Source organism: Pyrgilauda ruficollis, unplaced genomic scaffold (genome assembly GCF_017590135.1).
Source record: "Pyrgilauda ruficollis isolate IOZ18807 unplaced genomic scaffold, ASM1759013v1 scaffold9, whole genome shotgun sequence".
NCBI classification, from domain to species: domain Eukaryota; kingdom Metazoa; phylum Chordata; class Aves; order Passeriformes; family Passeridae; genus Pyrgilauda; species Pyrgilauda ruficollis.
The window spans coordinates 9,760,321-9,785,190 of record NW_024531043.1 but is presented as its reverse complement, the minus strand read 5'-3'; the positions used below and the strand labels follow the sequence as shown (position 1 = coordinate 9,785,190).

At 46.2% G+C, this 24,870-nt stretch overlaps 4 protein-coding genes across 6 annotated transcripts; 3 read left to right on the top strand and 1 right to left on the bottom strand.

Annotated features, from left to right (window-relative positions):
• Positions 1-1,283: 1,283 nt before the first annotated feature.
• USP30 (ubiquitin specific peptidase 30) lies at positions 1,284-10,389 on the top strand. The gene is made up of 11 exons (XM_041488407.1): positions 1,284-1,478; positions 2,619-2,722; positions 3,694-3,792; positions 4,477-4,519; positions 4,773-4,867; positions 5,948-6,007; positions 6,983-7,069; positions 7,549-7,629; positions 8,395-8,614; positions 9,164-9,287; positions 10,152-10,389. The coding sequence occupies exons 1-11, from the start codon at positions 1,346-1,348 to the stop codon at positions 10,387-10,389; spliced, it is 1,284 nt and encodes a 427-aa protein (XP_041344341.1). The 5' UTR covers positions 1,284-1,345.
• A 15-nt stretch (positions 10,390-10,404) lies between these two features.
• LOC121364820 (tetra-peptide repeat homeobox protein 1-like) lies at positions 10,405-13,523 on the top strand. The gene is made up of 2 exons (XM_041488410.1): positions 10,405-10,837; positions 11,511-13,523. The coding sequence occupies exons 1-2, from the start codon at positions 10,405-10,407 to the stop codon at positions 12,050-12,052; spliced, it is 975 nt and encodes a 324-aa protein (XP_041344344.1). The 3' UTR covers positions 12,053-13,523.
• Positions 13,524-15,361: 1,838 nt separating this feature from the next.
• On the bottom strand, positions 15,362-19,324 carry ALKBH2 (alkB homolog 2, alpha-ketoglutarate dependent dioxygenase). 2 transcript variants are annotated; one of them, XM_041488413.1, is made up of 3 exons: positions 19,036-19,324; positions 17,877-18,075; positions 15,362-16,106 (listed from the first exon to the last, which is right to left on the bottom strand). In XM_041488413.1, exons 1-3 carry the CDS (start codon positions 19,247-19,249, stop codon positions 15,683-15,685), a joined length of 837 nt encoding a protein of 278 aa, XP_041344347.1. In that variant the 5' UTR covers positions 19,250-19,324; the 3' UTR covers positions 15,362-15,682. The 2 variants fall into 2 exon arrangements, with proteins under 2 accessions (XP_041344347.1, XP_041344348.1); XM_041488414.1 differs by having other exon boundaries at positions 15,362-16,078.
• A 68-nt stretch (positions 19,325-19,392) lies between these two features.
• On the top strand, positions 19,393-24,681 carry UNG (uracil DNA glycosylase). Of its 2 annotated transcripts, XM_041488409.1 has the most exons (7): positions 19,393-19,538; positions 20,210-20,404; positions 20,478-20,573; positions 21,313-21,410; positions 21,760-21,848; positions 22,157-22,335; positions 23,410-24,681. In XM_041488409.1, exons 1-7 carry the CDS (start codon positions 19,449-19,451, stop codon positions 23,548-23,550), a joined length of 888 nt encoding a protein of 295 aa, XP_041344343.1. In that variant the 5' UTR covers positions 19,393-19,448; the 3' UTR covers positions 23,551-24,681. The 2 variants fall into 2 exon arrangements, with proteins under 2 accessions (XP_041344343.1, XP_041344342.1); XM_041488408.1 differs by lacking the exon at positions 19,393-19,538 and having other exon boundaries at positions 19,984-20,404.
• Positions 24,682-24,870: the final 189 nt, after the last annotated feature.

Sequence of the window (24,870 nt, the reverse complement as noted above, 5' to 3'; positions counted from 1 at the left end):
CTCTTTCCCCGCACCTCCTGACCCTATTCCATTTTCCCCCCCCAGCTCCTGACCCTATTCCTGCAGCTTCTCACCCTATTCCCTCTTTCCCGCAGCTCCTGATCCTATTCCCTCTTTTTCCCCAGCTCCTGACCTTATTCCTGTCTTCCCCAGCTCCTGACCCTATTCCCGTTTTTCCCTCAGCTCCTGACCCTATTCCTGTAGCTCCTCACCCTGTTCCCTCTTTCCCCGCACCTCCTGATCCTATTCCCTATTTTCCCCAGCTCCTGACTTTATTCCCTATTTTCCCCAGCTCCTGACCCTATTCCTGCAGCTCCTCACCCTGTTCCCTCTTTCCCCGCACCTCCTGATCCTATTCCCTATTTTCCCCAGCTCCTGACTTTATTCCCTATTTTCCCCAGCTCCTGACCCTATTCCCGTTTTCCCCGCAGCTCCTGACCCTATCCCTCACCTCGTGACCCTATTCCCTCTTTCCCCGCACCTCCTGACCCTTTTCCCTTTTTTCCCGCAGCTCCTCACCCTATTCCCTCTTTCCCGTAGCTCCTGACCCTTTTCCCCCAGCTCCTGAGCCTATTCCCATTTTTTGTTCCAGTTGGTTTTTGGTGTTTCACAAGAGAAGATTCACTCAAGGAAGTGAAATTTCCTTTCAGGAAAGGAAATGAAATATTGGAGCAGAAAATAAAGACTTATAAACACTCTGGAAAGGAGATGTGATCAAATGAAATGCACTGGAAAAAAAAAATTGGGAAATTTAGTGACTACAAGAAAATGGTCTGGGAGGAGATGAGGTGCAGTGAAAAGGACCAAAACATGCCAAAACTAACCTCAGAGATGTTACAAAATCAGGGGAAAAAATCAAGGAGGAAAACAGAACATTGAGGGGAAGATATGAGTGACATGGCATGGATACTGAAAAAAAAAAATTAAAAATCTGTGCCTAAGTGAAAGCCATCCAAAGGCATGGGATGCCATGAAGTGCAGGGACATGGACCACAGCTTGCCAAAACTGATCCTCACTGAAGTGCTGGAAACAGAAAAGAAGGACTTACAGACACTCTGGAAATGAGATATGATCAAATGAAATGCGCTTGAAAAAAAAAATTGGGATGGATACTGAAAAAAAATCAGTGAAATTGAAATTTTTGAAAGACCGAAATTCAACTGAAACACCACAACCTGAAAACTGAACTAACTGCAATCTGTTTTTTGGGTTTTTTTTTTCTGTAATTACACAGCATTCCTGCTGAAACCCAGGATGCTTGCCCTGGGTTTGGTGGTGTAAACTCCTGCAATTCTCTTGGCAGGGCTCGTGCCAGGCCTGCTGAACCTGGGCAACACGTGTTTCATGAACTCCCTGCTGCAGGGCTTGTCCTCGTGCCCCTCGTTCATCAGGTGGCTGGAGGAGTTCACAGCCCAGTACAGCACGGAGCAGGAGCAGCCCCAGCAGCTCTCAGTGACTCTGCTGCAGCTCCTCAGAGGTACTGGCACTTCTAAACCAAGGGAAAAATGCTGAAGGAGAGGTGTTGTCGTTTTTAGACTCTTTTTCCCAAAGAAATAAACCCCCACGAGCTCCTATTCCCTGTTTTATTTGCCTCTCTAATTTTAAGATTAATTGAAATGCCTTGGGCAAAGCTCAGCCACCTTTCACAGGAGGGTTGGATTCCATAGGATTCAAGAAATTTAGAATTCTATTAAAAATTATTAGCAAATAATTTAAGCTTTTTTTTTTCCCCAAGCTTACTATTGTCCTAAAAACCTGGGACTATTCAACCTCACTTTGCAAGGTTTTGAGTATTAAAAATTAAAATAGTATTATAAAAGATAAAATATAAAATTTTATATAAATATAAAATATCATTATATAATAATATGCCTTTATATAATAAATTTATATAAGAAATAAATTATATAAAGAGATAAATTAATAAATAAATTATTGTATTACTATAGAAATACATTTATATGTATTAATTATATATAATTATTATTTTTATTATATTAATACTTGTTTATATAATAGATATTATATAACATACAAAATATTACTATAAAATATAAACTAAAATATTAAATATAAAATATTATATATAGAATATTATAATAAAATAAATAACATAAATATAATAAATTTATATAAGAAATAAATTATACTAATAGATAAATTAATAAGTACATAAACTATCTCAATAAATTAATATAATATATATTATATGAGATACAAAATATTATAAAATATAAACTATAAAATATTATATAAGTATAGAATATCCTTATAAAAGAAATAATATAATTTTATATATATTTATGTAGTAAATAAATTATATAAATAAATAAACTAATAAATAAATAACTATATAAATAAATTTATATAATAAATATTATATAAAATATAAAATATTTGAGATTTTAAGCTCAAGGTGATTCATTTTTGGCCTAAATTCATCTCTGACACCCTCAAGTGACGCCCTGGCTTCCCTCACAGGTTGTTTTCAAAGCAAAGTTCTCCCTTGGGACATTCCTGTGCAAGTGCTGTGGGGCTGGTGGTGCTTTAACCCCATAAACCCCTGGTTTTTACCCATTTTTGGCTGCTCCTGACGCTGCTGCGTTCCCTTTTCCAGCTCTGTCCTGCCAGGAGGTGCCCGAGGACGACGTGCTGGATGCCAGCTGCCTGCTGGAGGTGCTGAGGATGAACAGGTGGCAGATCTCCTCCTTTGAGGAGCAGGTGAGCGCAGCGAGCCCTGGATCCTGCTCACAGACTGATGGGAACTCCCCACCTTGGGAATGGGGCTGGGGATTCCTCAGGGAACCCCAAACCTTGTCCTTGCCAACAGGGCCAGGAATGTTAAAGCAGAGCAGGTCCCTGATTTCCCTCTGGGATATGGATCTGTTCCCATCTTTTCAGTAATAATAATTATTTGCAATTCTTGTCAGGATTTCCAATGCACTCCTGATTTCCAAGAATAGATTTCGATTATACTTCCTTCAAAATCCATAAAAACAGGGATCTGGGAATTCATCTGGGGGTATTTTTTCCTCCCAAGTTTTAGTTTTTTATGAGTTTATATGGCCCAGAATGTGTTTAGTACCTTGTGCTGTTAGGATCTTTTGGGCACAGCAAAATGTATTCAATATTAACAAATTAATTGTATTCAATATTAACAAATATAGTAATAAGAGTAATAATAAGAATAATCATCATCATCAATATAAAATCATTATAATATAATAATATATATCTGTATAAAAGTTATATATGATAGTAATTATATATAATTTATAGAATATAATATGTATATTTAATATATAATTGAATAAATATATTTAATTTAGTTATTTAGAAACTTAATTATTATTTATATTTAGCATGTACTTACATAATTTATATTTATATATGATACAATATACATATATATTTATCCATATTTATATATGTATATAATAGATGTTTATATAATATATATTATATATAATTGATGTATATATATGCATTTAGATACATTTTATATGTGCTTAAATATAAAATATAAAACATAAAATATAGATATAAAATAGAAATACACCTATAAAATTATACATATATAAATACAAATATCAATCCAGGCTCTGAGCTGTCATTTTTCCTGCATTTCCTGTGGAATTCCAGCCCTCCTGGGGTGTTTTTTTGATGTCTCTTGCTTCTGACTCCATTTCCAGGATGCCCACGAGCTGTTCCATGTCCTGACCTCTTCCCTGGAGGACGAGCGGGATCGGCAGCCCCGTGTCACCCATCTGTTTGATGTGCATTCCCTGGAGGTGATCCCCCTTATTTCCACAGCAGAAATTCCTGCAATCTGCCCAGATTCCCAAGTAGAAATTGTATATTTAGGATATTTTCATTCGCTTCCCAAAGCTGTTCTTTAGTCCTTTGATAGGGACCCATCAATAAGTCAAATTTAAAGAATTCTCACGTTTTCCAAAGAAAATATCTTTGAATTTCCAGTGTTCCTGCTTTCCTTTTCCTAAATCCGTGGGATGTAGGGATTTAATTTAGTCCCTCCAAGCATTTACTCTGATCTATAGTTCCCACCTGAAAAAGGGTTGAAAACTGCAAAAAGGATATTTCTGGAAGAGTTTTATGGAGGTAAAATTGATCCTATCCTCCAGCTTGCTGATAAACTTGTTGCAGATGGGAAATACCTGGTTTTGCCTAAAATATAGACAAAAAACAAAAAAAGACAAAATATCCTATTTTAGTGTTCTGAGGCAGAGAGTTCTGCAGATTAATTATTCCTTTTACAAGCAATTGTCAATTATAAATTTGTTTTGTACCAGGTCTTTTTTGTTCTTACAAATATAAAGAGCCACATCTTTTCTAATGCCAGAAAAGCCAATTAGGGATGAAATAGGAAAACATTTAATACTTCATGTATTAAATTTCTAAGTGTTTTCTATGTTGCTGAGGTAGGGTTAATGAAATGTTTTTATCTCCCTCTGTAGCAACCAGAAATAATCCAAAAGCAAATAAGCTGCAGAACAAGAGGTAGGATTTTATCCATTCTGGATATTCTGAATATTCATAGGGTAGCTTTGTTTATTAAAGGGATAATATTAATTGATCTTTGTACTGAACTGAAACAGAAATCAAAAATATAAATAAACCTCAATTTATTATTAATCACTGAGACAAAAATGTGCTTTGGAGGCATTAATTTTGTTACTGCAGGGCAAAAGTGTGGGATTGGAGTGGTGAAAGTGGATGGGTGGAAAATCCAAGGACAATTTTTGTGTTGCAGGATCTCTTCCCCCTGTGTCCAACCACTGGAAATCTCAGCACCCTTTCCATGGAAGGCTGACCAGCAACATGGTCTGCAAACACTGTGAGCACCAGGTATGGAAAGAGATAATATTTTATATTGTTATTAATATCTGTGCCATGTGAGGAGGGATTGCCAACACTCAGAGTGCTTCCTGGAAGCATCATCCCTTGGTCATGAACAAGGATTTATCCCTAAATAAACTAAAAAAAACAATCCATGTGATGCACCTTGTGGGGGTAACAGCTGCCTCATCGACCAGAATAATGGATGTTTTATTCTATTAATAAATTAACAATTAATTAATAATATTACCTGAAAATCCATTCACATGGGTGAGTTTAGCACTCACTGCTCACCCAGCACATTTTGCAATGGCACTTAAAGTCCACAATTATTCCAAATAAGGAGATGAAGATAACCTGAACAATGGAAAAAAATACAGAAAATAAACCTAATTTATAGCCCAAACCAAGGAAACATTTGTATTTTATTTCCCCAAACCTTGCAAACAAATTGGAGTGAGGAGGAGGAGGCCAAGCAGAACATTCCTGATGTTCCCTGGCCCAGCTGGGAAACTGAGGGGGTTGGATCCTGTTCCAGCAGGGAATTATGGACAGCACAGGGCACAGGCTCACCTTGGGAGAGCTGGGTTGGAATTTTTGGGGACTGATGATGCCTTGAAGGCTACCTAGAACAGAGGCCACACAGTGTTAAAGAATAAAGTAGATATTTATTAAAAAGGCCTTCACAGGGTACACCTTGGGCAGCGCAAGAGCCTGGCCAGGGCTACACCCAAGATGGGCACGAGTTTTCACACTCTGTTATAAGTTTTGGTCCATTTCCATATTGGGGTTAATTGTCCAATTACAGCTTCAGGTTATGCAGTCCCATCCTCCCAGTTTGCTCTCCTCAATTTACACTTTTTGGGCCTTTTTGTTGTTTACACTTTTTAAAAGCTGCAGCGGTGTCCTTGGTTCTGGGGCTGGAGAAGAATTGTTTTGTCTGAGTGAACTGTGAGGAGAACTTGCTGACACTTTATGTGAAGTTCAGAGTTACATCCTAATGCAGTGCAGAATGTGGAAAATATGAGAGCTAAAACTGAAGGCATCACTGACATAAATGCTGGCATGTTCTGGAATGTTCTCTTGCAGAGCCCTGTGAGGTTCGACACCTTCGACAGCCTCTCCCTGAGCATTCCAGCAGCTGTGTGGGTACGTATCCCTGTGCTCCTGATCCTCCCTGCCCTTCCCAGGGCTGCAGAAGACATTCAGGGCTACTTCAGGACTTGATTTTCCTGCTCTGTTATAATCCTGTGCTGCTGCAGGACCTTCTCCCTTAAGGGGTGGTGCGAGGTTCTGATGAGCCCAACAAGCCGAACTTGGTGATGCCACCAGAGTTTTCTGTTTCTCCTGGTGGAGGATTTGTCTTTTCTGTGGAATTTCAAGAGCCCAGATCATACTCCAAGGGCTGCTTCCCATCCTGGGAAGGTGACCTTCAGCTGGCAGCTCACACCTTACCCCACCCAGGCTTTTCCAACTGGGAATTGTTTCCATTTCTTTTCATTTCTGGCTCTGAAAAACTTCAGAATGACAAAACATTATGGATTTTTGGGGCAACATCTGCAGGATATTTTTTGGACTGTAAGAATTTGTTACTTCATGTCTGGTAGTGATTTCTTTCCACAACTGATGGAAATTGTGATTCCTGTTTGCAGAGTGCCCTCCTGGCCAGGCAGGATTGGGATTTGGACACATCTTCTGCTCTTTTTGTTTTGTTTTATCCAATCCTTGGCAGGGCAGGACATGAGGAAGGGCAGGAAGGAGGCCTAAATTCCATTAAAAGCTGTATTTCTCCTGTGGAGTGGGTCAGAGAGCATGAAGTGACCCCTGAAGTGCTGGAATGGGAGATAAATAGGAGTAGGAAAAGAGTCTGTGGTTTGAAACCCCACTGAAGAGCTCACACAGGGAATCACTGCTGCTGTTATCAAAAGGCTGCAAACTTTTCTATGTTGAATCCAGGCTGAAGGAGAATCCCCACAGTTCCATAATCACCCAAAGCCATTTAGTCAGTAAACCTGCAGTTCTGTAGTTCTTCTGTGGAAGGATTTATTAAAAATCCTTTCCCAAAATCCAGTGGAATGCACCCTAAAATTCCTGCAAATAATTCTGGCTTTTCTTGGCACTCAGGGTCGTCCCATGACACTGGACCATTGCCTCCATCATTTCATCTCCTCAGAGTCTGTCAAGGATGTTGTGTGTGACAACTGCACCAAAGTAGGTCCCTTTGATTCCTGTCACCTTAATTCCTGTCACCTCCCTGCTCAGTTTTGAGCCTGCTGACACAATCCTGGCTTTACTTTACACCTCCTTTTTCTTCAGGACTTGGGGAAAGCCTCTGGGGTTTCAGAAATTTAACAAGGAGTTCTTACCTCATGAAGAATTAGAGGTTTATTACTTACTACTGCTGTTACAAAAATCTACAAATATTTTATTCTGTAGTTGCCAGGTATCACCGGGGATATTTTTTTTTTGCTCTGGTATTGTTTAAAAATCAACAGAAGAGGCAAATGAGTGCAGTGCTGAGTGAATGGAGTTCTCTAAATGCTCATTTCTGCTTGATTTTGGTTTAGAATTTTGACCCTTTAGGAATTCTGAAGAGCATTCCTAGGTGTGATTAATGGACTGAGCATAAACCAGACAATAAATTCCTCCTGTCTGCAGGTGCCTTCATTTTTTTCCCCTTTTCATTCCAGATCCAGGCAGCAGGAATTCTGAATGGACAGAGCATAGAAAACCAGAGAACAACATTTGTTAAGCAATTAAAGTTAGGAAAGGTGAGGCAAAAAAACCCTTCCAAATCTCCTAAATCCTGTCACAGTAACTTCCCTCTTGGAGCTGGTTGTGTCCATTTCTTGCTGTCAGACCACAAATGTTTTATTTTTCAAAGTAAACTCACCTGGCAAATATCTGTGGGCATTGAGGCTTCAACTCAGCAAAACATCAAACACTAAATATTAACAGGATGTGAATATTCTCCTGTTATTTAGCAAAACACATTTAAATGTGAGTTTGGCTCAGTGTCATTTCTTAGATTTTACATTAATTCTTCAGTGAGCAAATTGATTTATATTTACAGGGTTTGTAGCATCTTTAGCAATTCCTCATTTCAGAGAAATTTAAATATTCTGAATGCAGCTGGTGAGTAAACATCAGGTGTGATTTCTAAGAGAAAACTCTTTTTTTTTTTTTGCTCTGTGATCAATCCTGTCATGCAGAGGCCAGCAGGGCACTAGTGGGTAATTAGGAACCTCAGGTGCCAATAATAATAATAATTATTATAATAATTCTGTACTTCTTGCTACAACAATGGTTTTGAATTTCAGCTCTTTATAACACTTAATGTTTTTTGTTTTCCCCTGTGCAAAACCATTAATTTTTGGGGATTAGGAGATATCAGGAATCTCACAAGAATTATTGTCACACTTTAGGGACACTGTTGCCACTAAGCTTACACAGAGATAATGGAAATGCATTTCCTTATTCCCTGGACTTACCAGCTGTTTCTTTCCATGAAAAATGTGGATTTTCCTTTCCTGAAGCTGCCCCAGTGTTTGTGCATCCACCTGCAAAGGCTGAGCTGGTCAAACCAAGGCACTCCCCTGAAGAGACACGAACACGTGCAGTTCAACGAGTTCCTGGTCATGGACATCTACAAATATCGGGTTCCTGGTCCCAAATCCTGCCAGGAGCAGCTCAGCCAGAAAAACTCTGAGGAGACAACCCCTGGAATAAAGGATGGGAGAGCAGGGAAACCTTCAGGTACCTCTTTTGCCAATAAAATGGTTCAGCTCTTTCTGCATGTCAGGGATCAAAAGTTCTCTGCAGGATCAAGCCATGAGCAGCATTTTGATGTGAGGCTCTGCAAAGAGGACAGAAATCCCTTTGCCATTCCCAAATTTACAGTTCAGTTTGGATAATTTAATTTTGATCGTATTAAATATATATACTTAAAAAAAAATGTCCAAAGAGATGTGGAACCTGGGATATCCCAGAGTTTTTCTTGTTAGGGATCTCTTCCAAGGCTTCAGGACAAGCAGAGAGGGAATGCTGGGAATGGTGGATTCTTCAAAAACAGTTGGAAAATGCAGCTATAGGAGGTCTGTCCTTAGGCACCTCAATATTCCTTTAGCTGGGATTTTGGATACATGGGTATTTCCATATTTTTAATGTAAAATGAATTTGAATAAAATATCCATTTCTGATATGAAAATCAATAAAATACCTTCATATCCCATGATGAGGAGCAGGGATGTTGATCTTAGCAACAGCATTCAAGTTAAATCCCTGAATTTCTCCTTCCTCTGGCAGATGCAGAACAACCAGCTGGTACCAAACCTCTCTTCATGAATGGTGCCTCCTCTTCCTCCTCCTCCTCTCCCTCATTTTTAATGTCCCCAGGAACTTTCCCACTTGCTGCATTCCCTGAGTGCAGGTAAGTTAGAGATTTGTACCCTCTCTCTTCATTTCTTTCCTTCAAATTGTCTCCCTTTCTTCTGTCCTTGTCCTGAGGCTGCCCAGTCACAGAATGTGATCTTTGTCCCAGCTCCTGTGATTTTAGTCCTGGGAAAGGGAGTAGGGCAAGTTACAAGCAAAACTCAAAATTTTCTTTGGTTCATGGTGCTTCTGAACAGCCATAACCTCATTGCTGGTGGTTTCCCCTAGCTCTTATTTTCCTTCATTTTCAAGTGGTTGTAAGAAATCCATAGTTTTTTTTCTCAGATGTTTTTTATTTCAGTTGCACCTGCCATGATTCCACTTGATAAATCACCCCTGGGGCTTCTGCTGATAATCCTTTTCCATAGAATTCCAGAATGGTTTAGGTTAATAGGGAACTTAGGGACCATTCAGTGCAGCCCTCTTCCCATGGGCAGGGACACCTTCCACTATCCCAGGTCACTCCAAACCCCATCCCGCCTGTCCTTGAGTACTTCCAGGGATGGAGCAGCAGGTTTGAATCCCATAATCCCACAATGGTTTGGGTTGAAAGGAGACTTGGAGATGCCATGGGCAGGGACACCTTCCACTATCCCAGTTGCTCCAAACCCCATCCAGCCTGGCCTTAGACACTTCCAGGGATGGAGCAACAGGAAAAAGCAGTTTGGATCACAGAATGGTTTGGGTTGGAAGGGAACTTGGAGATCATCCCATCCCACCACTTACCATGGGCGGCAGGGACACCTCCCACCAGACCAGGCACGGAGCAGCCACACAGGGCGCCACGTCCTTGCTCCAGGCAGGAATTGTGGCTGCTCTGCTGTGTGTGTGTGTGTGGCCAGGCTGACCCGTGTCCCCACAGGGCCCCGCTGTACCTGTACCGCCTGATGGCCGTGGTGGTGCACCACGGGGACATGCACTCGGGACACTTCGTCACCTTCCGGCGCGCGCCGGGCGCCCGCGGCAGCCAGTGGCTCTGGATCTCGGACGAGTCCGTGCGCAGGGCCAGCCTGCACGAGGTGCTGGCTGCCAGCGCCTACCTGCTGTTCTACGAGCGCGTGCACGGCCGGGCCCAGCCCCAGAGCCCGGCCCAGAGCTGAGCCAGCGGTGCTGGGATGGTCCCAGCCCTTGGGGTCATCCCAGCCCCTGGAACCATCCCAGCCCTTGGGGTCATCCCAGCCCTCGGCATCGTCCCAGCCCTCGGGGTTATCCTCATCCCAGCCCCTGGGACCATCCCAGCCCTCGGGGTCATCCCAGCCCCTGGGATTGTCCCAGCCCTCGGGATCGTCCCAGCCCTTGAGGTTATCCTCATCCCAGCCCCTGGGATTGTCCCAGCCCCTGGGATTGTCCCAGCCCTCGGGATCGTCCCAGCCCTTGGGGTTATCCTCATCCCAGCCCTTGAGACCGTCCCAGCCCTCGGGATCGTCCCAGCCCTTGGGGTCATCCCAGCCCCTGGAACCGTCCCAGCCCTTGGTGTCATCCTCATCCCAGCCCTTGGGACTGTCCCAGCCCTCGGGATGGTCTCAGCCCCTGGGATGGTCCCAGCCCCTGGAACAGTCCCAGCCCTTGGGGTGATCCTCATCCCAGCCCTTGGGACTGTCCCAGCCCCTTGGGGTGGTTCCAGCCCTCGGGATGGCCCCAGCCCTTGGGATGGTTCCCTCCCCTGGAATGGTTCCCTCTCCCGGGATGGTCCCAGCCCGTGAGATGATCCCAGCCCTTGGGATGGTCTCAGCCCCTGGGATGGTTCCCTCCACTGGAATGGTTCCCTCTCCCGGGATGGTCCCAGCCCCTGGGATGGTTCCAGCCCTCAGGATGGTCCGCGGTGCTGGGATGGTCCCAGCCCTTGGGGTCATCCCAGCCCCTGGAACCATCCCAGCCCTTGGGGTCATCCCAGCCCTCGGCATCGTCCCAGCCCTCGGGGTTATCCTCATCCCAGCCCTCGGGGTCATCCCAGCCCTCGGGGTCATCCCAGCCCTCAGGGTCATCCCAGCCCCTGGGATTGTCCCAGCCCTCGGGATCGTCCCAGCCCTTGAGGTTATCCTCATCCCAGCCCTCAGGGTCATCCCAGCCCCTGGGACTGTCCCAGCTCTCAGGGTCATCCCAGCCCTTGGGGTCATCCCAGCCCCTGGAACCGTCCCAGCCCTTGGTGTCATACTCATCCCAGCCCTTGGGACTGTCCCAGCCCTCGGGATGGTCTCAGCCCCTGGGATGGTCCCAGCCCTTGGGGTCATCCTCATCCCAGCCCTTGGGACTGTCCCAGCCCCTGGGATGGCCCCAGCCCTTGGGATGGTTCCCTCCCCTGGAATGGTTCCCTCTCCCGGGATGGTCCCAGCCCCTGGGACGGTTCCAGCCCTCGGGATGGTCCCAGCCCGTGGGATGATCCCAGCCCTTGGGATGGTCTCAGCCCCTGGGATGGTTCCCTCCCCTGGAATGGTTCCCTCTCCCGGGATGGTCCCAGCCCCTGGGATGGTTCCAGCCCTCAGGATGGTCCCAGCCCCTGGGATGGCCTCAGCCCTCGGATGGAGCCTCTCCATTATGCAAACCTCCCCCTCTCCAGGCTCCCTTCCCTGTGGGAGCAGCTGGGAGTTGTGGTTTGTGCCCAAATCCTGCTGTTCTGGCACCGTGCAGCCCCGGGTGTGTGTTGAGAAGTGTTTTTCTGCCTGTCCCAAGGCTCTGTTCCATGTCCTGACACAGCACTTTTCCCAGGGAGATGCTTTATCCCACACATTTCACTTCCCAAGGGGGAGCCCTGGAAAGGGTTGATGTCACACTGCTGTTGAAGAGCCCCTCCCCATCCCAATCCCTCCCCTGGCACCTCTCCATGATCCACCAGCCCCTCCAGGTTCCCTTCCCTGTGGCAATGGCTGGGAATTGTGTTTTGTACCAAAATTCCCAGAGCTGTTCCAGCCCCAAGTGTGTGTTGAGCAGCCTTTGTCTGTCAGGCAGGGATTTTATCCCAAGGTGTTTCCCAGTGGGGAGCCCTGGGAGGGGGTGATGGGAAGCTGCTGTTGGCAATGATTTAAGACACAAAGTGCCTTGAGCTTCCCTGAACAGCTGCACTGCCACTGCCCCAGCCCTCTGCATGCCCACTGTGTCCTGGGAATGCCTCACACCCACGGGATGAACCCATGGAATCCCATTTCTCCTGACCCATCAAGTCAAGGCATCTCCACAAACTGCCCCCATCCAAAAGATTTCCCTGTTCACACAATTTTCCTCCTACTTTACTTCTTTATATTATAAAATCCTTCTCCTGATTTAAATTGCTTTATCCAGGAGATAATTTTGTATCTATTAAGAGCTGAAACCTTAATTTATTGCTCCATACCTTTGGAATCTAGCTGGAATTAGCACATGGAAGTGTTTGCTAGTGCTCAGTGTTGTCATTTCCTTCAGCACTGTTGAATCCAGTTGTTTTGTAGCATCAACTACAACTTTTAATGCTGTGATTTTCAAGCTGCTGTAACTGTTCTAGACTTGCCCTTCCCATTTTATTGCTGGAATCTGCTATTCCCAGCACTGGGATCCACGCTCCTGGCTTGCAGCTGAGCTGTAGAGCAGCCCCTGGCCTTGTTAAATGGAATATAAATAAGAGGGCCAGGACTGGTGGGCACTTACTGGTCTCATGAAGAAATCTGGGAATCCTGCATCAGCTCCAGGCTGCCCTGTAAATAGAAATAAGGGGAATTCTGCTGCTCTGGATTGGTTGATGTGCAAAAAAAAAAAAAAAAAAATCTAAAAGTCCCAAAGCACAGAGGGAAAAGCAGCAAAAATCCTCTTTTAAAAACCTGCTTTTAAGTGACCAGGAATAAAATATGGAGGTTGTTTTTAGCTCTTTTCTGTCCTTATAAGCTTGGAGGAGAAAAAAAATCCCTCATCAGACAAGCTTTTTTCAGTGTGAAGTTTTCAAATAACAACTGTCTTAAGTAGTTTTTTTAGGGCAACTTTGTACCTCATGAATTCATAGTGCTGCCCAAAGCTCGGGGGTGTTCACACTTCCTCAGGAGAGGCTCCAAACCAGCCAAAGCAGGAGTGGTAAAATGGGTGGATATGCAAAATTATTTACACAACTCATCATTCCAGAGTCTGGAGCACAATTCCTGGCCCAGGTAATGCTCATGGTACAGAAATATTGATAAATCCACTGCTGGACTGGGACCTGGGTCCTGGCTGTGCTGCACGAGCAGTAGCTTGGTTTTAATCTGTTTGAATTTACAGAAAACCAAGAAACCAACCAAAAAAAAAACCAAAAAACAAAAAACAACAACAAAAAAAAAACCCTTGAAGGATACAAAATGCCAAAAATTTGCTCTGGCCATTGAAGGGAGAGCTGACAGAGCTGGAGGAGGAGCCAGCCCTCCCTACTGGGAGCCCTCTAAAACCATCACCCCAACATCTCCCTCCAGCAGATCTGCCCCTGCACCTCTGAACTGAAACCATTTCCAGTGCCAGCAGTGGGTGTCCTGCATTCTCCAGGCTCAGTGCTCTGCCTGGGGCTTTTTCCTGGATTTGGGGGTTCAGCTGAGCAGCCTCTTGGCTTAGTTGTGCTGGAGGAGGGGCAGAGGACACGCACAGTGTGCACTGAAATGTGGCAGCTGGGAGCAGCAGGTTTTCTTTGCCAAGAGCTGTTTCCCTGGGCTGTGGATTGATTCTGGATCTCCCTCAAGGGCTATCAGGGGAAGGGTTGAGCCTTTTTTCTGGCTTTGCTTGGGGAGGAGTGGATGGGCTTGGCTTAACCCTCAGCTGAGGAAGGGAGCAAAGCCCAGCACCTCAGTCCTGGCCCTGAGCTGTGCCAGATCCTGCCCGTCCCCTGTGAGCTGTGCAGGGCTTTGGGAGCTCATCCTCCCCTCTGGAGGTCACTGGGATCTGTTTTCCAGCCAACCACACCCATGGAGATCACTGGAATTTGTGCAGGTGTTTGGGAACCAACCCTCCCATCTGCAGGTCCCAGGGCTCTGTGTTTGCCAGCCCAGCCTCCCTTTGGAGGTCACTGGGATCTGTCTTTCCAGAGGTCACAGAGCTCTGTGTTTTCCAGCCAAATCTCCCCTCTGGAAGTCACTGGGATCTGTTTTCCAGCCAAGTCTCCCCTCTGGAGGTCACTGGGATCTGTTTTCCAGCCAAACCTCCCCTCTGGAGGTCACTGGGATCTGTTTTCCAGCCAAACCTCCCCTCTGGCAGGGCTCTGTGCAGCCACAAGGCTCCAGCGCTGATACTCGTCCCTCCCAAGCTGCCATGGTGGAGAAGATGTTAATAAATTGTAAAGAATTAAGAGCTCCAAGATGACATTTCTGTGTTTGGATTATTCTTGTCTTATTTTGTGTGTTAATTTAAAAATGTCTGTTCCAGTCCAAGCACTGCACTGCTGTTTGAAGTTGCTTTTTTTTCCACTTCAGGGTATTTTTGTAACTGTACAGTAGCAATAAAAGAACAAACTTGGTAGAAAAATCAGTGTGGGAATGTCTTGAAACAAACACCAAGCTGGGAGCCAAAGGGGTTGAAACAACACTTCACAAGCCCTGGATAAGAAAGATTTTCAAGCTCCACAGATCTCAGAGTGGCAGAAGGTGGGAAGTAACAATTCCCAATTCTCTGCACAGGCCTTAATTCCACAGGAATAATGGACCCACCACTGAAGGCCAGAGCCCAGCACTAATTCCAGTGGCTGCACCCAGGTTACACAGGATTTGGTTCCCATTCTCACCCAGAATTTAACATTCCTTGATGGTTTAAGATCTCTTGGGGACAGAATTCCCTCATTTTCAGCAGGATTCCCTGCGGGTGTGGGAGGTGGTGGCTTTCAGGCAGTCAGGAGGGGATCCCTAGGGATAATTATTTAGGGAAATACACTCTCAGAGTGACAGCCTTCCAGTGGAGATGGGACAACCCAGTTCTTCCCCACAAGGGCATTTTTTGCTGCCTGGTTTTTGTACAAAGTGCCTGAGGGAGGAAAAACCTTGTGCTTCCTCCTGCAAGAGCAGCCTTCCTCAGGAGCAGAGCAATTCAAGCAGACAGGAGTCAAACACTTATCCAGCCACACCCTGTCCTCACACCTCAGCACTCCCCTTCTCCATCTCAGGCTCATTTTGCTTTATTTTAATCTAAAAAAACAAACCCAAGCAAACCAGAGCTCTTTGACAGAAAGTGCCACCTGCAGAATATCAGCTTTACACGATCATCACAGCTTGTGGCTCACAGTGTTTATAAACTGCTGCCTCCAGGCTATGGAGCATTTCCATCTTCTTGGAACACTGCTTAGATAAAGATCAGCTGAGAACAAACTTCTTCCCCAGCAAAACAAGAGGAAGAATCAGCAAAAACAGGGATCAGCAGGACCAGAGCAACATTTCCCAGAGGAAAAATTCAGATCAGTGGTCACAGGCTTCAGCAGCAAAATTACCAAATTTTGTCCAGGAGGTGAATCCACAATTCACCCGCCACGCTTCCAGCAGGAGCTAAATTCCCTTCCCAGAGCCCAGAGGCGGCACATTTCCCCGCGTGGCCGTGGGCAGGACGTTCCTGAAGGTGAGGTTGACCCTGGGGGCCAGCACCCTCCTGCGCGGGGGCAGGCTGTGGTGCCAGTGCACGTTGGTGGGGTGCTCCATGAGCAGCAGGCTGCCGTGGGCCAGGGCCAGGCTGATCCTGCCCGGGCCCCGCGGCCCTGCCCGGCCCCGGCGGCGGAACACGAAATCCCGGCAGGCTCCGAAGGACACCGAGGCGATGGGGCTGCGCGGAACCAGCTCCTTCTCGTCGTCCCGGTGCTCCCCGATGTGGTCCAGGCCGTCTTTGTACCTGGTGATGAACTCTGCGCTTGGTATTCCTTGCATTTTCAATGTTGATTTAATTGTTATTAATTTAATAATGGTATATATTTACATTTCATATTTTTATATTTTTATATATATTATATAGTCACATATTATTAATATATATTAATTTTATATTTAATTCTATAAAATAGATAAATACATTACATATTATTGAATTAATTTTTCACTAGTATATAGATTATTTACTAGTCAATAGATATTTTATATATAATTAATTTAATAATTTGATTGTTACATTATTAAATTAATGACTATAAAGATAATTAATTAATTTAATAATAACTAGCTCTGTTAATTAACTCTGTTAATTCCCACCTGTCAGATTAAGCCTTTTTCTGACCCAGAGTTGGGGCAACTGAGAAGCATTTTAAAAACTTTTATTCCATTTTCAGTCTCATGTGAAGGGTGAGACAACACAGGTGTTATAATTCACACCACCACAATCAGAAGCTAATTATCTCCTAATTACATTGTAAGTGTTTATTGGCCTATCAGCTTTTGTCACACCGTGCTGTAAATGCCTGAAAACCAATTATCTAAAATTACCCCTGGTGGGTCCCACTACAATGCATCTTTCACTGTGCTGTTTCTCCAAAGTATTTAGTCTTATTTGCAAAGCCATCCTTTAAAACTTGCTTTAGCTCCATTTCTCTCTCACCAATGTCTGTCCTGTTCCATGGCATTTCTAAGTAAACATTTCTTTCAACAGATTTCGTTTATTACACACGGATACACACTATGTGTGCCTTCTGTCAAGCTTTGAGAATTCTCTACAAATCCATTTCCCACACCTACCATCAATTACTTACCAAAATAATAATTATTTCCCAATTTAATCAAACCAAACAACTCAAATGCTGCACAAGCGTGAAGAATTTTTTAATTAATTTAAGATGGGACCTCTGAATTATTTTTAATGATGCAGTTTATTTTTCTTATCTTTTATGTAAGCAGGAGAGTTCAGCTCACGTTTTTATAGTTCAGAAAGCTACAAAACTTCTAGTTATAAGACTTAAAGATTTATTGATTAATAAAACACTGCTATCAAAGATATTTATATTCTTAACTTCAAATATTTTTTCCTATAGACTTATGTTACAGTGTAAGCTTTCTTAGCTAATTATGAGACACAAACTTATAGTGCTGCATTCTAAACTTCTTGTTTACCTTTGTAACTACTTTTATATTTTCTATAGTTTTAAACTCTAAAATTCTAAACTTTCTTTTCCTTAGTTTAACCTAGGCTACACTTAGTTTTACCTAGTTTACACTTAGTTTTACCTAGTTTACACTTAGCTTTACACTTAGTTTACACTTAGCTTTACACTTAGTTTACACTTAGTCTACACTTAGTCTACATGTAGTTTAAACTTAGTTTACACATGGTTTTACCTAGTTTACACTTAGTTTAAACTTAGTTTACACTTAATTTTACCTAGTTGACCCTTAGTTTTACCTAGTTTACACTTGGTTTTACCTAGTCTACACTTGGTTTTACCTAGTCTACACTTGGTTTACACTTAGTTTTACCTAGTTGACCCTTAGTGTCTCTGCTTTAAACCACAAATCCACATTCTTGCTCCTAGCACTTAAGTTTGGAAGCCTTTTCTAAGGTCTTAAATCCCGTGTTTAATTCTAAGCTTTAGCTCACAGCCCTAAAGTCCTGAGAGCTGCCTGCATTTCAGATTCCAACATATAAATTGTTTTTTTTTTTTTCCTTTCATTTGAAGCACAAGCTGCTGGCTGGGAAGGGGCTGTACCTGTTGATGAGGACGAAGTTGAAGGAGTGTCCCGTCTCCGAGGTGACGCGCTCCCGGATCCGGGTCAGCACCGGGATCCAGGGCTTGGGGTGGAACGTGACCCCCGAGTAGGTGTAGGACAAGCCAGGGTCTCCGTAGGTCACCTTCTTCCTGGGAATCTTGTGCCACTTGCCAAACACCTGCAGCTTTGTCGCGTCATCTGCGGGGAAGGAGCAAACCCGGGTTTATTTGTGAAAAAACCGCGTGTTTTGTGATTGGCTTTTGGCAAATATTAAAATGAATGTTATATGTGCTGTGCTAGAAAGTTATGCTGTAGTAACACTTTAATAGTATGGGAAATGTAGTTTCATAGTTGAAAGGTAATTTTTGTTGTTAAAATAGGAACTATGTATGTGGAATGTTTTCTTTTTAGAAAGGAATGAGGTGCTCGGGTGCAGGACACCTAAATCTTTCACAGGAAGAGAATTTATCTTTTTTTATCAGGAATTTATCTCTTTCATCAGGAGAAACAAACTTGTTCCCACCTGGTTCAGTCAAAAAGATGCTGTTAGGATTAAGAGAATAAGTTGATGATGAACAGACAAAATCCTTTATTTGAATGGAATTTATGCATCATGTATGAGGTGTATGAATATGTTACAGGCTATCATTTTTAAGGGTTAATCCTCTGTTAATGGGTGTTCTTTTTCGGGCTTGTGTTGCCCAGAAAAAGGTACCTGGACATCTGTAACTGTTTGTTTTTATTGTCTCGTATTGTCCTAATCTCAACTGTTCAAATTTTATTACTCTAATTACATTACTATTGTTATAACCATTTTATTACGATTAAACTTTGAAAAATTTTACAAACAAATGATTGGCGTTTTTCACAGTATTGTGAAAAGTATTTCACAGTATTGTCTCTGCACAGTCCAATATTCTCCTGGATCTGCAGCTCCTGGCAATGTCCAACAGGAATGAGGGTGCTCGTGTCAACCCAAAAGCTGCCATCCCTGTTCCCAGGGTTTGTGTCCCTCTTGTCCTCCCCCTCCAAGGGGATGAGCAGCACCCCGATCACATCCCTCACACGCTGCATCTCCAACGAATTCCACCACCGCTCCAGGATTATCCCTTAACAAACACTTCCAGCTCAGCAAAGCCTCCCAGGGCAGGAATATACCTTCGAAATACTCCACCTCCTTCTCCAGCTCCTGGAAGATCTCGTCCGCCTCGGCCTTGTCGAAGAGGATGCGGTAATCACAGCTGAGCCCCTCGGCGCGGATCTCCCGCGGCGGCGGCCGCTCCGGGCCGGCCTTCTCCAGCCGCGGCCTCTTCCCGCCGCCACCGCCATCCCCCGGCTGCCCGCGGGGCAGTTTAACCACGAACCTGTCCATGGGCGGCCCCGGCACCGGGAGCGCTGCCCGGGAGGAGCGGGAGCCGCGATCCCGCGGGAAACGGGAGCACGCGAAGCCCCGCCCCCTCTCCAGCTGACCACGCCCCCCCGGCGCACGCGCGCGGTTTTGGCGCCAAACCCGAGTCCCGCCCCATTCCGCGCCGCTGCCGCCCCTCACTCACCCCCGGCCCGCCGCAGCCATGATCGGGCAGAGGACGCTGCACTCCTTCTTCAGCCCCGCGCCGGCCAAGAAGCGCCCCCGCTCCCCGGAGCCGGGCGGCGATTCTGAGGTAGCGATCGGGGGGCTGAGGGAGCCCGCGGCTCCGGAGGAGGGGAGAGGGGAGGGACGAGAGGGGTCTGCCGGCGGCACGGGCCTGCCCGGCTCTGTGTGTGTGGGAGGGGGCCTGGGGGCGCTGCCGGCCTTTTCTGAGGGGAGTTGTGGGGGGGGGAACACAATTTCTAAACTCCCGCGCGGCTCCACGCGTGGCTGAGCTGCCAATCAAGCGGCCACGCTCCGCTGCCGCCCAATGAGCGCTGGTCCCCTCCGTGACGTCACTGTTGCTAGGTGAAAACCTCCCCTCCATCCGCGGCGAGCCAATGAGGAAAAGCGAGCGTTTTTCCCGCTGACCAATAGCGAGCGGGCGTTTGTGCTCGCCGCTGTGGGCGGCCAATGGGGGCGCGCTTTGTGTTTTGCCGCGGAACAACCGCGTGCGGCGGGGCCGCCCCTTGGGCGGGACCTTGTGCAGCCATGGCCGGACCTTGTGCAGGCATGGCCGCACGTTGTTTATCCACGGCCGGTGCCGCCGTGGCCGCGGTGCTGCTCCGCCCCAGACTGCGCTCCCGCCTCGGGCTGCTCCCCCGCTCCGGGCTGCATTCCCGCTCCGCGCTGCTCCCCCGCCCCAGGCTGCGCCCGCTGCCCTCCCGCACCCTCCGCAGCCACCCCCCTGCCCGCTGCTTCCAGGCGAGCGCCGCCAAGAAGGCGAAGGAAGCCGGCGAGAAAGCGAGCCCGGCGCTGAGCGCGGAGCAGCAGGAGCGCATCCGCAGGAACAAGGAGGCGGCGCGGCAGCTGCTGGCCGAGCGGAACGTGCCCCCGGGCTTCGGCGACAGCTGGCGGCGGCAGCTGGCCGGGGAGTTCTCCAAGCCCTACTTCGTGGAGGTGAGCAGCATGCCCCGATCCCCCCGCCCCGAGCCCTCGCTGAGCCCTCGCTGAGTCCCCGCTGCCCCCGCAGCTGATGGCGTTCGTGGCCGAGGAGAGGAAGCGCTGCACGGTGTATCCGCCCCCCGAGCAGGTCTTCACCTGGACGCAGATGTGCGACATCTGGGATGTGAGTAGAGTGTGTGGTGTGGGGGTCTCTGAGCTGCTCCCGGGAGTCTGAAACCCTGAAGGTGCGGGGTGGGTGCACAGACACGTTCCTTTAGTGTGTGGTCCCTTAAACTTGGATCCCACAGGGTTTGGATGCTGTTGTTTCGTTCACTTACCTCATAAATCCAGCCTTCCCTTTCATGTCTGATAACAAACTGTGATTTTATTCTTTTATTACTCTCACAAGCCACAGAACTTCCTCTGATCCTTTTGATCTTTTTTCTGGTGTTAACAGCTTAACCGAGTTCATGGTTTTTTGGTCTTGTACATCTCTTGTTCTTTTAATTGATCAGTAAAGGACTGTTATTAAAAGAAAATAAGACAGCACAAGGTAATGTTATTTCCGATAAAACCTGTCAAAAATATCACAGCAAGTGTGGCATAAACCTGAAATGGGATGAAACTTACTTGGAAAATGACAAGGTGGTTTTTTGTGACTGTGAAAATGTTTGTCAAATTATATTAGTTAAATTCATTATTTTGGCAGCAAAGCCATAGGGATAGTAATCCTTAATGTTAGGTGGGCTCTGTGCTCTTTAGCAATGAGATATCTTGGATTTAACTTCAGTTTCTTGGAGGGGTTGGTTTGTGGCATTTTCTTGTCTCTATTTTAGGATTAAGATAATTTATAAGCCTTTTTTCCCCTCACTCGGGGGAATAATACTGATTACAATTCAGTGCTAACCAAGGTCTGCTTTCAGGTAAAGGTTGTTATTTTGGGACAAGATCCATACCATGGACCTAAGCAAGCTCACGGGCTCTGTTTCAGTGTCCAGAAACCTGTTCCACCTCCCCCCAGGTATGAAAATTTGCAAAATCCCTTTTGTTCCTTAATTATTTGCAGTTCTGTGGTGCTCAGGGCTGGGAAAATTTATGTGAAGTGGTTTGCAACTACTTAAATTTGAGTTGTGCATCACCTGGAAGGATAATTCTGTGCAGTTTGGGTGATACTCTGGATGTAAATTTTAATTTCCAGTCTCATTAAAGCTGCCAGGCAGACACAGAGTCCCTGCTGCCCCGCCTCTGCAAATGGCTTTATTGTCTTAAATAATGAGATTAAAATCAATGCTTTTCTTGTCTGCTTTGAGCAATAAGTGGTGCTGCTTGCTCTTGTCGTATTAAAAACCTTCTGCTGGTTTGGTTTGCAGCTTGGAGAATATTTACAAGGAGCTCTCTGAGGACATTGAGGGCTTCACCCACCCTGGCCATGGGGACCTGACAGGCTGGGCCAAGCAAGGTGAGCTCAGAGACACTCAGTGATGTGCCCCCCGTGGAGCAGGAAAGAATCTGATGTAAAAACCAGCCCCGTGGTTGGAAATAATCCACCTGTAGGAGAGAAAATCACTTCTGAGCGCCTTAAAATGAAAATCTGCTTCAACAGCGAAAAAAGAAGTTTAAATCCCAGAATGGTTTGGGTTGGAAAGGAGCTTAAAGCTTATCCAAGGGACACCTTCCACTATCCCAGGTTGCTCAGAGCTCCATCCAGGAGCAGTCCCGGGCTGGATTAACCCTTGTTTCACCCTCTGGATGTGCTTTGTTTGCCAGGGGTGCTCCTGCTCAACGCGGTGCTGACGGTTCGGGCTCACCAGGCCACGTCCCACAAGGAGAGGGGCTGGGAGCAGTTCACAGATGCTGTGGTGTCCTGGCTCAACAAGAACCTGCACGGGCTTGTCTTCATGCTCTGGGGAGCCTATGCCCAGAGGAAAGGCAGCTCCATCGACAGGGTACACCTCCTTCTCCTCAGCCCTTCCCTCTCCCTGGTTTTTCCCTCGTTCTGGTGGACACTAGAGGGCACTTCCCTTACAGAATTGGGAATTTTCCCTGCCTGAACTCTGTCAGATTGAGTTCTGCTCCAGCTTAGCCTTTGCCAGAATTAAGCAAGAAAAGTGGAGCAAGTGTAAGCTCCTGTTGTCAGCAGTGTCTCGCAAGGACAGAGCTGTTTCTCCTAGCTGAGGGCTCATGAATCAATATGAAATCTGCTGGTGGCATGACAGCAATTGGGAAATGCCAGGGCATTTATGCCTTTGCTTAGTGGGACAGAAGTCTTGGTCCTTGTGGCTGGTTCTTTGGGTCTCAGGCTGGTGCAGGAGGGGGTGTAAGGGGAGATCACACCTGCCCTGGAGCAGGAGGAGCTAGAACGGGGGTAAATCACCTGCCCTGGAGCAGGAGGAGAAAGAATGGGGGTAAATAACCTTCTCTGGAGCAGGAGGAGCAGGAATGGGGGTAAATCACACCTGCCCTGGGGCAGGGGGAGCAGGAATGGGGGTAAATCACCTGCCCTGGAGCAGGAGGAGCAGGAATGGGAACAAATCACCTGCCGTGGAGCAGGAGGAGGAAGAACGGGGGTAAATCACCTGCCCTGGAGCAGGAATGGAGGCAAATCACCTGCCCTGGAGCAGGAGGAGCAGGAATGGGAACAAATCACCTGCCGTGGAGCAGGAGGAGGAAGAACGGGGGTAAATCACCTGCCCTGGAGCAGGAGGAGGAGGAATGGGGGTAAATCACCTGCCCTGGGGTAGGAGTTGGGGTAAATCACCTGCCCTGGAGCAGAAGGAGGAGGAATGGGGGTAAATCACACCTGCCCTGGAGCAGGAATTGGGGGTAAATGACACCTGCCCTGGAGCAGGAGGATGCCCTGGAGCAGGAATTGGAGGTAAATCACACCTGCCCTGGAGCAGGAATTGGAGGTAAATCACACCTGCCCTGGAGCAGGAATTGGAGGTAAATCCCACCTGCCCTGGAGCAGGAGGTGCCCAAACCCTCCAAATCTAACAAGTGGTTTCCTCTGCTGTCCCCAGAAGCGTCACCACGTCCTGCAGACGGTTCATCCCTCACCCCTCTCTGTCAACAGAGGGTTTTTTGGCTGCCGGCACTTCTCCAAGACTAATGAGTTCCTCAAGAAGTCTGGGAAGAAGCCCATCGACTGGAAAGCACTCTGAGCTGGGGCTGAGGCTTGGGAGCAGCCCTGGGCCAGGGCTTGGGGCATTTCTGAGAAACTCCTGCTGACCTGAGAGTTGTTCTTTGGTTGTTGATAATGAACAAATGACCAAACTTTCAGAGGTGGTTATATTTTTGTTTTAAATGTTTCTTTTTCGACAGCATGTTTGATGGACAGCTCTGCTGCTGGAACAGATCTTAGCCTGGTTTGAAGCAAAAAAAAAAGACCCCAACCACCAGAGTTCTGTATTAATTTGTGCTTGTTGTGGCAGTGGGAATTTATTTTCAGACGCTGGTGAAGGGATGTCAGTTCTTACGAGCTGCTCAGCTTTTGTGCATGCTCTGCTGCCTCCTTCCCAAAAAATCCAGTTTGCCTATTTAGGGGGGAATGGAGCTGTCTCCGTGGGAGGAAAAGGCTTTTGGTTTTAGCTTTTTGCTACAGATTTATTACAAAAATGGCTTCTCAAGGCTGTAAAGAAAATACAGGGTCAGGAGTGTCGCTTGGTGTATCCATGATCGCAAGATTTTGGGATAAATCCTCCCTTCAGCCACAGGGAGGCTGTGGCCAAGACCCTTGGTAACGCTTTTGAATTTTTTGTTGGCATTTAGACGGGAAAGTCAAAAGGTTTTGGGTTCTTCCTGGGTGTGCAAATCACCTGGATGACAGGTGAGCTGTGCTGACCAAGGATCTGGGGGTACTTGCTGATGGCAGCAGCGAAGGTTTGTTCATTGACACCTCTCAAATAAGGGACTGATAGTTGCAAATTACTTCAGGTCTTTTTAAGATCTTAAAAGAGGGAACTTTGTGCTTTGCCACCTTGGGAGCAAATTAAAGTTTCCACTTACTGTTGGCAATAACTGTTAGGATTTCCAGGAGGAAGAGGTGTTGACTTCATACTCCTGGGTTTCCAGCCCATCTTTGACATTGTAATTTCTTTAATGGAAATGCCTTTTTTTGTTTTGAAATTACACCAGTTTTTATAGAATATCCTTGTAACCCTTCCTCTGGTGTTCTCTCTGAGCTAACACTATCACCAGTGAGTTTACACTGTCTGTGCCCTTGCTGTATATGTTGTTTGCTTGGGTTTTTTTTTTCCCCAGTCTGTTTTTTAAAATAAAAATTACTTTGTTTACATGCTCTTGCATTGATATTTTAACACAGGGAGGGAGGGGGGGTGGAATGGGGAGTCCCTGTTCCCCCCAGGGAGCCAAACCCAGCAGCATGTCCTTGTCCTCGTCCCTGTGACCAGGCACAGGGCCAGGGCACCTTTGTCCCGCAAGGATCGGGTGTCCCCCTCCCTCCTTCCACCCTCATCTCCCGC

What these genes read in the sequence shown, in the direction of transcription:
- USP30 (XM_041488407.1), top strand. Translation starts at nt 1,346, where the DNA reads ATGAACTCCCTGCTGCAGGGCTTGTCCTCGTGCCCCTCGTTCATCAGG. An exon ending in GCAAACACTGTGAGCACCAG is followed by an intron (nt 4,868 to 5,947) that starts GTATGGAAAGAG and finishes GTTCTCTTGCAG; the next exon opens with AGCCCTGTGAGGTTCGACAC. An exon ending in GAGAGCAGGGAAACCTTCAG is followed by an intron (nt 8,615 to 9,163) that starts GTACCTCTTTTG and finishes TTCCTCTGGCAG; the next exon opens with ATGCAGAACAACCAGCTGGT.
- UNG (XM_041488408.1), top strand. Translation starts at nt 19,997, where the DNA reads ATGGCCGGACCTTGTGCAGGCATGGCCGCACGTTGTTTATCCACGGCC. An exon ending in CCAAGCCCTACTTCGTGGAG is followed by an intron (nt 20,405 to 20,477) that starts GTGAGCAGCATG and finishes CTGCCCCCGCAG; the next exon opens with CTGATGGCGTTCGTGGCCGA. An exon ending in AGATGTGCGACATCTGGGAT is followed by an intron (nt 20,574 to 21,312) that starts GTGAGTAGAGTG and finishes GTCTGCTTTCAG; the next exon opens with GTAAAGGTTGTTATTTTGGG.
- ALKBH2 (XM_041488413.1), bottom strand. Translation starts at nt 19,249, where the DNA reads ATGGACAGGTTCGTGGTTAAACTGCCCCGCGGGCAGCCGGGGGATGGC. An exon ending in GGAGGTGGAGTATTTCGAAG is followed by an intron (nt 18,076 to 19,035) that starts GTATATTCCTGC and finishes CCTTCCCCGCAG; the next exon opens with ATGACGCGACAAAGCTGCAG. An exon ending in AACTTCGTCCTCATCAACAG is followed by an intron (nt 16,107 to 17,876) that starts GTACAGCCCCTT and finishes TGAAAATGCAAG; the next exon opens with GAATACCAAGCGCAGAGTTC.
- LOC121364820 (XM_041488410.1), top strand. Translation starts at nt 10,405, where the DNA reads ATGGTCCCAGCCCTTGGGGTCATCCCAGCCCCTGGAACCATCCCAGCC. An exon ending in CCCTGGGATGGTCCCAGCCC is followed by an intron (nt 10,838 to 11,510) that starts CTGGAACAGTCC and finishes TGGTCCCAGCCC; the next exon opens with TTGGGGTCATCCTCATCCCA.